The following is an 11,339-nucleotide window of genomic DNA, read 5'->3' as shown; positions in this document are numbered from 1 at the left end:
CTTAATGTAAAAAAAAATCCCTCCAGACTCTATTTTAGACACACACAAAGTCATGTTCTGCAGCTCAGTTAGGAATTGCAATAACAACAGAATTTAGCAACAAACCCAATTGCTTTGTCTATACTTGAGAATTTTTGGCACGTTGGATAAATAATAATTTGGCACTGTAAGGCCACTCAGTAATGCCGTTTTCAGCTATTTATGCAGATGCGAGCGCGTTACAAACACCCTGATTCACAGTAAGATTTAAAACCACTTGTTGGTGAAAGCAGTTTCCACGCAAGTGGATCAACGTTCCTTCACGCCGCTGTCCGTCGGATTTCATCTGACAACGTGATTGATCTGTCTTTCCACTCGTTGTTAGAGCACTTGGAGACAGCGTTGGCTGCTTGACAGAACTTCTGCAGGAGGATCTTTCTTAGTAGCAGATAAACCCACGGATCCAGTATCTGGTTTAGTGAGGCCAAGCGCACGGCTGTCAAGAAGAAATTGCACTCCTTGTGCAGTTCTGAGCTTTGGGCTTCCGCAGAGAATCCCTTACAGTGTTCAAACGATGTGTGGCTGAAGATCATCTTCAGCATCGTTATCTAAAGAAAGTCAGGAGGAAAAAAACAATACAAGTTAAGAGACCAGATCTGTATCGGTACATGCAAATACCCCTGAAGATAAAATCCTGACAAGGGATTTTTTCCTTCCTCTTCGATTTCAGACCAAGGCCGTAACAAGCAAGCAAGCTCTGAGAGAGCAGCTCAGTCTGCGTGTGCATGTACAACGAGCATGACAAACTTGTTGCCTCCCAGCCACCCACCCGGCTGATCTGCAGATCCCATGCTAACGCGAGGAAGCACACGCTGCTCCCCTGCCTGACACCTAGCAGAAAGCCGTGTGCTAGATCCCGGCGGCTAGAAAGGGAAATCACTGACCTGGCAAAATTGATTCAGAGGGACTCATTTTATCATTTCCGTGTTATCAGAATTGCAAACAACAGCTGAATAACTCCTAATGAGTAGTTCAAAATTATGTTATGAATAGCAGATGTCAGGATAAAGATTTTCATATACTAAAATGTCTACATTTCTTGTAAAACCAGCATGTTTTGTTCTATGACGTAAATTTTAGACTTTAAGGTAAGCTATTCTGCTTACGAACTGACCCAAAATAAAAGAAAAGGGTTAATGAAAGCACTTTGGACTTGAGGACAAGAAAGTATTTTATGTCAACTAAAAAATAGATTTTGTTTTGAAAGCCGCAGACGGCATTCTGTGTTAACCTGACCTCTAACCCCCGCCTGCTGCCCTCAGTCCGCTCCCTCGGCGCACCCAGCGATGCATGCAGGAATCCGTTTCCCACGACATCCAGACGGGCACGACTGCGACGGTACCGGCCCCGCGAAATGTTTCACACGGGCACAAGTTTCCATGGCCGGTGTCTCCCCCGGCTCGGGCTCGGAGCAGCCAGCTCTGGTGGCAGCCGAGCGCTGCGCGCGGGTCGGTGCCGCTGGGGCTGAGGGCGAGCAGGAGCGGCGGCGCTCTCACTGCTGCGGTCCCACAGCACGGGGCTGCCCCGGGTGCTGCGTGGTGGCAGATGGCAGGACACAGCCCCGCGGGTGCTGCAGTAGTCACTCACTCGTTTAAGACGAGGCAGCTTTGCCTCCAAGGCCGCTGGGCTACACGGCTCACAGTTGGTGAAGGACGTAGTGACTGAAGGCTGCAGGGCAATGATTCAGCCAACCAAAATTACGAGACTTTGGGCTTCCTCATTCTCCAAATTAAGATAAAATCTTGCTTTACAACTGCCAGCAAAAGGAGCCTCAGAATACAAGGACACCTGCACTCCTGCAAGGTCCCACTGAGGGCTGGTTTGCTGCGGGTTGTGCAGGAAACCCACAGCTGAAGGGGGGCTCGGCCCGGCAGCGCTGCCCAGCGCTGGGCTCCGGCTGCAGGAGCGTGGGCTTTGAGTCACCGGGCTGCTGCTCAGCCAGGTAAAAAGGGACAGCAGCTTTACTTCGTCTTGTTAAAGCTGGGGAGACAGTGCTGGGCGTTGTGATGCTCTCATATACCAACATACAGCTATGGGAAATATGAATCACGTTTTGAGAGATGGCAGATATATTCATTTCCCATGGTTTAGCTGGTTGGTATCTGCTATCTGAAGTTTTCCCCTTCACAATTTGTATCAGCTGCAGCAGTTTTAAAATATATTGCTTCAGAGGCATTTAGCTTGTTCTCCTCAGATAAGCTACATCACATGTTGTATTGCAAAGTCTTCCCCAGGAGCCTCCAAACACAGGGACCAAAAGAACTGAGCAGCGTTCGGCGAGCAGCTTGCTGCCAAGCGACGTGTCGGCTGTGTGACGGGGCAATGCCTCTGCTCCTGCACCTTGCTGTGCCTCCCTGCTCCACACCAAGGCCAGGAGTAAGGGCCAGCTTTTGGATGCTCCCCAGCAAGTCTGGTGCCCCGGTAGGAGCCGAGCCGTGGCAGCAGGAAGCCACCCGCCCCTTGGGATGGACAGTGCGGGGCCTCTGTGCTGGGTTTGCTGCGTGCTGTGACTCTTCCTGGACAGGTGCTGGTTTTGCTCGCAAATCTTTTCTGGTTGTGAACCGAAGGCCTCAAATGCCAGGAAATCCTGCAGGCTGGAGGCAGTAGCCCTGCAGTCTCTGTGCCCACAGCGGATGTCAGACAGGCGGTGCAGCACCACGCTGTGATGTTCAATGGGTCTGCGAGGGGGGTGCCAGGCACCAGACGGGTGCCAGTCCCAAATGTGCAGGGAACTGCCCAAGCGACCGGGCTCCCGGTCACTTACTGACAGCCCCGTGCAAGCTCCTGCCCTTGGCCTCACAAAGGAGCCAGCACGACCCGTACCCACAGCGACGTGAGCCCTGTCTGGGCTTTTCCCCAGCACTGCTGTCAGAGGGCAGCACCACGGCTGGGAGCTGGCCGCGGGCAGCATTCGACCTCTTGGAGGAATCTTCTGGGTGCGGGATCAATACTCGTGTGGTGGCCTGGGAAAGGCTTGGAGGAGTCCGGGAGACAGGGCCACTCCGACAGCAAGGCAGAACTGTTTTTGTTTCTTAAAATAGAAGCAGTTGAGAATTCCATCTGCTGCATTTAATTTAAATAAAATGAAAAGTAGCCACTGGTGTAGGTTTTCAAAAACACATGATACAGACCCAAAGCACACCAGGCGGCCACGCACCAGGCCCACACAGCCCCAGCTCCACCACATGCCTGTCCCCGCGGGCCTGCAGCACCTTCAGCAGCGCCCCGAGCCCAAAATCAGCTCTTCTAGCCCACCTTTGGGGAACCCTGCAGCAGCTTTGCAGACCTCGTTATCTGGTTCTTTTGTTACTGAATCCGTGGAGCTACAAAAATATCAGACTAATAAAATGTGTTTCTCAAGCACGCAACTGCTGTTTATTTTTGTCTTTCTTACATAATATTCCATTACTGGAATACTTGTTGGGCCATCGGTGGCTCTGCTGGAAATTCTGTCTGATATCCTTAGAGGCCGTTTATCACGGCCTGTACTGGTCTGCTAAATTAATTGGAAGGAAGACTGCAAAAAGAAGGGGCACAACATCGAGTGGAGTAAAGCCCATTGAACTATGTGATCCATGCCAATAAAGCGTGGGCTCAGAACGCCTGTAGTAATGCGACTGGTAATCACATTTAATTGATAAGATAACAGTCGCTGTCACTGAATGCAGTTCAATTCAGCTTCCGTTGCTGTGGCTTTTGAACTGATAGCCAATGCCCAGGCATGCTCTGTGAGGGATCTTTACAGAATTTTGAATGAAGTTTGTTGCCCCGTGACACGCTGCCGCGGGGTGAGTGTGAAACGGGCGGTCTGTTACTTCAGGGATCCAGGCTGCTTGCTATCACGTTACCAAGTATTTGAAATGAACTTTCATTGTATTTAAGGAAAAAAAAAGACAAAAAGTCTTTCTCAAAGATATTTCTCCAGTTTTACAAACTAGGTCGGAAGGTTTTTTTGCCTGGAGATCACCAGGAATTCACGGCAGAGCTCTTTGTGCAGCACTTGGGCACGGACAGGCTCAGGCTCCTGCCCTGCCCCAGCTAGGAGGCATTTACCAAAATCCATGGGGCCATGGGGCTGCAGTAAGGGATGGACAATAAAGCAGTTGCTCTGCTTACAGGTATGTATTTTTAGGCGAAGCAAGAGCTGTGAGTAGCTGGTGTGGAATGTGGGGTAAGAATCTGATGTGAACTTCCCAGTCCCAAACTGCAAAATCTTTTCATGAGATAGCTTCCAAAAATCCAAGCATGTTTTCTATGCATCGTGAAGACAGGAGGATTTATCTGTTTACACTGCTTCTCTGCTCCCATTCGTCCTAATCTGTTGCAGAAATAATTCTCTCCCACATAGCAAAGACAGCTGTAGAAGGAATACAGGATTCTCCTGATGGAATACAAATAATGGCTGTGGTGAGCAAACTGTGCAGAAGCCCTGATGGAGAGACAATACCTGTAGTCATGTACCAACTTATTTTAAAGTCGAGATTGGACTCACTTCTACTGCCTCTCTGGAAGCTAAAGCAGAATGAAAGACCTCAGCCCGAGCAAGCCAAATGTCACTGCGGCTCCATGCTCCTTGTGGAGCCCTGAAGGAGGATTGCCACTGCTTGGAACCGATGGGGATTTCTCCTGTACAGCAGGGACACTGCCTGCCGCAGGCAAAGCTGGGACAAGCCCACACATCTGCCAGTCCTACAGGACTGCGGGGGGACCCCAAGCAAATCCCCTCTCTGTTTCTGTGAAACCCATGCTAGTGAAATCACTGCAATCCTCCTGCAGAACTGATGGAGAAGGCTGAGGATTTCAGTATGGAAAACCTGTTTGCAGAAGGGCAGTAACGTGGGGAAGCGTGACAGATCCCGGGGAAGTCCAACAGGCTTCCAACAGGCACGTGCTCTACGTTTTACTGCTCGGTTGTGCCCTCACCTAAGACAAATATCGTCTGGCAAAATCCAGCCTTTTGGCAGGTGCATGGTGTTCCCTGCAGCACGCAAAGCACAGCGACCAGGAGGCCAGGACACCTGCACCAGGTGCCTATTTTGGCGTCAGAGGGGAGCGGAGCACCGCCAGGAACTGCTGGCTCGTGGAAGTCGAGGTGTGTGCAGCAGTGATACCACTGCCCTCTCTCCCTCAGTAAAGGTGCTTTCCATAGTGGTTTTGTGCATTTAAAAATACTACCAAATACTACGTTTATAATAAAAACACCTGTAAAGGAGACTATCATTGCTTTCTGTCTGATGGGAGGGCTTAGGGGAACATGTATGTTGAAAGGAAAAGCAGCACAATATCTGAGCAGTTCAGCTTTAAATAGCCGTGAAAGCACCGGGAGTGAGCAATTTTGTAAAGCCCTGGGAGGGAATAGTTTTGTAACCTGGAGCTGCTAAAAGCATTATTATGAGAATTACAGCCTGTGCTGCAGCTGTGCTTCTGTGCAAACAACGAACGGCTTTATCCAGGCTACCTCAAACTCGTTTCAGTCTGCTGTGGGCTTATTCCAGTGGGTACGTTCAGCAGCTGAACACCGAAATAAACAGAAGGTTGGTGCAGACTGGAAACCATGGTAAAGCAATGCCTCATGTAAGTGGAGCATTTTTCGGGTTCTCCATGCTGAACTCAAGTAAAGTCTTGACTGCACAATAAGAGATCTCATGCCTGCATTATGAACACAGTTCCTCTCTTCTACCAAACATCCCATAAATCTCGGGGAGGGACGCCTCATTAAGCTGTTCAGCGCACAGCCGCTATCATCGGAACTTTTGCTTTTCTGTGAAATCCTATTTGATATTCTCATTTTCATCAACAGATCAGGTCTGTGTGAAGGGGCATTGTTTCTATTAGGCAAACAGTTGTCAGCATCCGTTAGTTCTCAGTTATAAACCTCAGACTCTTTTTTAATGTAGTCTCCTCTGCAAACCCCTAGGTTCCTGTTTAAATGAGGTTTCTTACAACTGCTAAGTGATGCAGCTATAGTTAAATGAGTTCTGTCATTTGGCTTTCACTGAAAATGCACTTGCCTTGCTCCAAGCTCACTTTTCCAAAAACCTGGCCACTTGTTCCTGATTTGTCCTTTGCAGTTGTATAGAAAAAATGGAAGTACAAAACTTCTGGTGTAGCTGTGATGCTTGACTCTGACACTACAACACCTGGCAGGCTGACCACACGGAGCAGCCCTGCAGGACCCTACAGCCCCAGCAATCGCTTCGCAGCCTTGCTGCTGTGCTGGGAAGCGAGCTGTTTGCAGATTCACCCCGGCCAGGCAGCACCAGCCGCAGCAGCAGCACCGGGGCTGCCCGGCAGCGTCCTCCCCGCAGCCCCGCTCTCTCCCGGAGCACCGGGCTGCTCGCCAGGGCCGGCGGCGCCGACCTCCCAGCACTGTCTGCGGCCCCAAGAGCCTCTGAGCCACGGAGTGCTTACAGCAGCTCTGCCCTCTGCTTGATCCTCGCGCCGCGGGGGCCTCCTTTCCACTTCCCGCAGGTCCTTTCAGCTGCACTGGCTTGACCTCTGGCTTTTAAGTCTGCAAAAATACCACTGGCAGCAAACCACCCAAGGGAATCCCTGCCTCGTCATTGATTTTCCAGAGTGTTCATGTTCTGAAGGAAGAGATGTCTCTCATCCCCTTTTTGCTCTATGCTACGAGGCTGGCTAAACCCCCCTGTGTGATAGCTTTGGTGGAAGGTGGCAAAGCACAGGGCAGAACCTGCTTCCAGACGGGGAGAATGCAAAACCTAGGACTGAGAGGCAAATGCATTTCCTGCATTTAATAACGGCCTTCTCATGTTCTCATCCTTTTAATTACTGAGGACAAGCACGTGGCAGTTAACTTCCAGAGAAAAAGAAATCCCAGCGTTTTCCCTTGGGACTTGGCTGTACCCATCAGTGGGACAGCCCGACACTCCTCGCGGAGATGTGCCGTGGTCTGGACAGGGCCATCTGAGTTCTCTGTGCACAGCGGGAGAAAAATCCTTCTGAGGCCACACAGTACCTGCCATGTAACTGCAGAATTATTACAGCAAGCTTCAGCCCTTTCCTGCTTAAGGATTCCAAGCACAAACTCTCCGAAAGCCACACTGTCCTCTGGCAGCAGGACACACTGGCCATTTTATAGAGGGTACCGGACTCCCAGATGTGCCCTCAGCCCGTACAGTAGGAGCAGAGGTGGGTTCAGCCTCTTCCACTCCTAAACCATGAGGAAGGATTCATCCCAGCTTGACAGAAAGGGCCGCAAGTGAGGAAGAAGAAAATAATGGAAGGAAATTCAGGGGTCCTTTAAAAAAAGGAAAACAGAAACAAGAAAGCCAGAAGTGCTGCCTTAACTAAGATAGAGTGAGCAACCTGCTGAAAACTAGCGGGCACTTACAAAGTCACACACTGTACCCGTCCTCATAAACCACGGAGATAAGTTTTGGTGCAAAGCAGGAGTGAATAAAAACTATGAAATAACTCCTTCCCATCAGCACAAGGCTCCATCACAAAGGGGCTGGGTGAACTTGCTGGCAGGTTCACCTCAACAAGGAGCAGAGAGGTTCTGGTCCTGTTGCTCCGGCACCTTCAGATCCCAATTAGTGCCACCCTCTGGGTAAACCTCCCCGTCCGGCTGCAGAGGGCAGGGGTGCAGACCTCAGCGCCCTCCTCCCAGACCCACCGACTCCTCACGTCCTGCCCTCTTCCTCTTCACACGGCCTTTCTTGTCCTCATCACCCCTCCTTTCTACAGCATTTCTTTGGTGTTATTTTTCCCGATGTGCTGCACTGCGCCCACCTCCTGGACCGCTCCCTGCCTCCGTCCCCACCCCGGCTGTTGCCCCCCTTCCTTTCCCCTTGGGTGCCCACAAGGAATCTGGGCACAGGGCTGGGTTAGGCGGCGGTGGCAGTGGCCGAGGCGGTGACCTACCAGCAGCGGTGCCCAGCACGCCGAGAGCACGCACATGATCCCCAGCAGCTGGATCAGCGTTTCGGTGGCGATCCGCCCCCACTGCTTGCTGGAGCGCGGCGCCGCCGCTTTGGTCCGGCAGCGAGACACCAGGGCCTCGATGGTGGCCAGGTTGCACGCCACCGTCACCAGCAGCGAGAAGAGCCCCAGGCCGGCGAAGGTGGAGGCGAAGAAGCTCCCGGAGAGCTCGTCGTCCCCCGTGCTGATGAAGCACCAGGTGCCGGGCCACTGCAGCGTGTAGCGGCCCAGGCCGGCGATGGGCAGGAGGGCGAAGGAGAGCACGGCCAGCCAGATGCCGAGCAGCGCCGTCTTGGTCATCCTCGTCTTCATGTGGCTGGCGTACCAGTGCGGCGCGCGGATGGCCAGCGTGCGCTCCACCGCCATGGCGCTGGCGATGAAGAGCGGGCAGAGGCCGAAGACCGTCATGCTGAAGCCGAAGAAGGCGCAGAGGCGGCCCGAGGGGTCGACGGCCGCCCAGGCGCGGTCGGACAGGTAGACGGCGATAACGATGGGGCTGGTCAGCAGCTGCCCCGCCAGGTCGGTGAGCGCCAGGGAGCCGATGCAGAGCAGGAAGGAGCGCTTGCGGCGGTTCTCCTTGGCGCGGTAGCTGCGGGACACCAGCAGCATGGCCAGGGCGTTGCCCACGATGCCCGTGATCATCATGGTGAGCGGGAACGCCACCGACACGGCTCCGCAGCCCTCCGCCGCCGCCGCCCGCCCGGTGCCGTTGCCCCGCGGCCGCATGGCGCCGGGCTCGCTGCCGTTGGGGCCGCCCTGGCACAGCGGCCGGCGGCTCATGGCGATGGCGATGGCGGCGGCGAGCCCCGGCCCCGCTGCGGGTCCCGCTCCCGCTCCCAGCCCCGTCCCCGTCCCCGTCCCATGGCGGCAGTGGCGGCCCCGCGGCGGGCGGCGGCCGTTAAAGGCGGGGGCGGCGCCGCCCGCCCTGAGGGAGGGGAGCGGCGGGCGCGGGGCTCGCCTCAGGGGGCGCCGCCTCGTGCCCGACCCCCGCCCGGCCCCGGGCCCGCTGCGTCCCGCGGGGCTGCGGCTCCACCGCGCGGAGCCGGGCCCGCAGCCCTTGTCCCTGCCCTGCCGCCCGGGCTCGCCTTCCCCTGCGTCCCCCTGGAGCCCAGGAGCCTCCCTGCCGGCAGGCTCCGTCGGGCTCCTGTCACTCCTTTCGCCTTTCCCGACAGGCGGGCAGCAGCGGGGCAGGTTTCCTACACCGAGGCTCCGAAACCCGTCTCCGTTCAAGCAGCTCCTTGGGAACCAGAAACTGAACCATTTCCCTTTCTTCCTCTCAGCTGGAAGGAGCTGGGCTCCTGCCTGTACCTGGCAGCGGTCGCTGCTGCCAGCAGTGCCCTATATCCATCTCTCAGAAGCTGTTTTGTCGGGTCTCCCGTGTTATAGCACACAAAATTCCGATAATCTTTCTTGCTCTTTGTCCCACCATTCCTAAATTATTCCACGCAGTCACTGCTTTCAACCTACACCGAGTGTTATTGTGTTAGTGCTGTAATAAACCTGCTTGCAAATTGAGACCATAAACGACGATACGCTGTGAATGCCAATACCAGCATCCTGCAATCGCTTTTGGTTCACTACATGCTCACAGATGCACTAACACATCTATTAATCATCGCTGAAATCCAAACACAAAATCCAAGAAAACTCTTCAGCCTCTTGTACATACAGACAGACCTTGTTCAGTTTGTCTTTTTTTCTCTTTAGCTGACAAGATCCTGAGCTAACACAACACCTATAGCCGAAAGCTGTGAGAGCATGTGCTGAAGATGCCAAGACTTTCTGAAGCTGGTGGGATGTCTGAGGATATTGTTACACCTTGGTAGAACTGGTGCCGATTTTGTTATACAGCCTCGTTTCACATTACAATATTTTCTTTGCTTGTGAGCAGGAATCTCTGTCTCATTTTCTATAGTCAGCGACAGGTAACTCACTTAACTCATCTTTCCTGTCAAAGCAGAGTTCACAGTTTAAAGAGGTTTTAAGTTTTACGGATTACAAGTGCTATTAACAACGATAAGCCTAAAAGACTGCCACAGTATCTTGTCATGTCCTCCCCCCCCAGCCTTTTGGAAAATTCTTATGCCATCATTTGATACTGTGCTTTATATTCATGGCCCCTGGTTTTACAGTGGAAATGTTCCCTGCTAGCTCAGTTGTGTTATTTCTGGATGGGGTCCACAACCACAAAAAAGCACCAGAGCACCATTTCTATTTTTCCAAACTAAGTATGAAGCACTCCATGGATTTTTTTTTTTTTTTTTCCACAAACACTTGAGCAACCTTTTTCCACTAAAAATACAACTCATTTTGATAATGGTAGAACAGGTAAAGCTACTAAGTTGCACAAGACTTGCTCAAATCTGTCATCATACTTGAACTCTAAGAAGTACATCACTCTTCCCTGTTGCTCCCTTGTCCAAATTTTGGAACACTTTGTACAACTATCTGCACTCTTGCATTTAAAAAATAAGTCAAAAGAGGCACCCTATAAGCTCACGTTACTTTTGATTAAAGAAGAAAAAATCCTTTATGTTAAAGGATCCCTTCCAGGAAATTTTATAACCAGTGACATTTTTTTCATTAATGCTCCAAGAACAAATAATGAAATTGATTTTTAAAAGAGCAGAGTTTCTTCCCCATAAGCATGTAAAATGGAAGTTAAAATGGAAGTTTTGGAGAGAAACTCAAGCAGAGATAACGTCCTTAATACAGAAACTCCTCAGATAGGAATAAACGGCAGGGACATGTTGACCCTGAGGCATTGTCATTAACACAGAGATGCCCCCATGTGTAAGAGGACTCTGAGCTTCAAACGTTTTGGAGGGAGTTTGGTCTTTGTAGTAGCCCATTTGTAAACGACATACGGGCTGATGTCTAGACACACCACCAAGCAGCATCAAAGAGAGGCACCAAAGTTTCTGGATCAATATAACAGTGCTTATTGTTCAAACACCTAAGTTTGCAAGGTGAGGAAGTGATCAACGATGAAGCATCACCCAGCTTCCATGCCACATGCTCCCACTCCGTCTCCATGAGTTAGCAGCAGCTGCTGGGCTGGCTGTGCACGATCTTCGTGTCACAGACTGGATCACTCAGCAGCCTTTTGAGAACCCCCGTTTTGAAAGGGTGGCAGTGAAACTTCACGCAGACAGGGTGATGCACGCAACACCAGTCAAAAATCCAGGGCATAATTAAAACATCCATCTGGTTCAGTCTTTTGCCATTTAAAGTTTATCTTTTCAGACTGTGTAAGCACATTCACATTAGGATCTTAGTGACTCATTTGGTATTTGACTTGAAAAAGACTTGATCATTATCCTTCCTAAAGGAAGATATTGTGAAATAAGACCCCA

General features: G+C 51.7%; 1 protein-coding gene across 1 annotated transcript; it reads right to left on the bottom strand.

Moving 5' to 3' along the window:
- Window positions 1–299: 299 nt before the first annotated feature.
- Window positions 300–8,763, bottom strand: PTGER3 (prostaglandin E receptor 3; the record flags this gene model as incomplete). Its single annotated transcript, XM_084291517.1, has 2 exons — window positions 300–587; window positions 7,927–8,763. 2 exons carry the CDS (start codon window positions 8,761–8,763, stop codon window positions 300–302), a joined length of 1,125 nt encoding a protein of 374 aa, XP_084147643.1.
- Between the last annotated feature and the right edge of the window lie 2,576 nt (window positions 8,764–11,339).

Source organism: Netta rufina (genome assembly GCF_964035555.1).
Source record: "Netta rufina genome assembly, chromosome: 8".
In the NCBI taxonomy this organism is placed as follows: domain Eukaryota; kingdom Metazoa; phylum Chordata; class Aves; order Anseriformes; family Anatidae; genus Netta; species Netta rufina.
The sequence above is the reverse complement of the archived record's forward strand: the minus strand, read 5'-3'. Positions and strand labels throughout refer to the sequence as shown.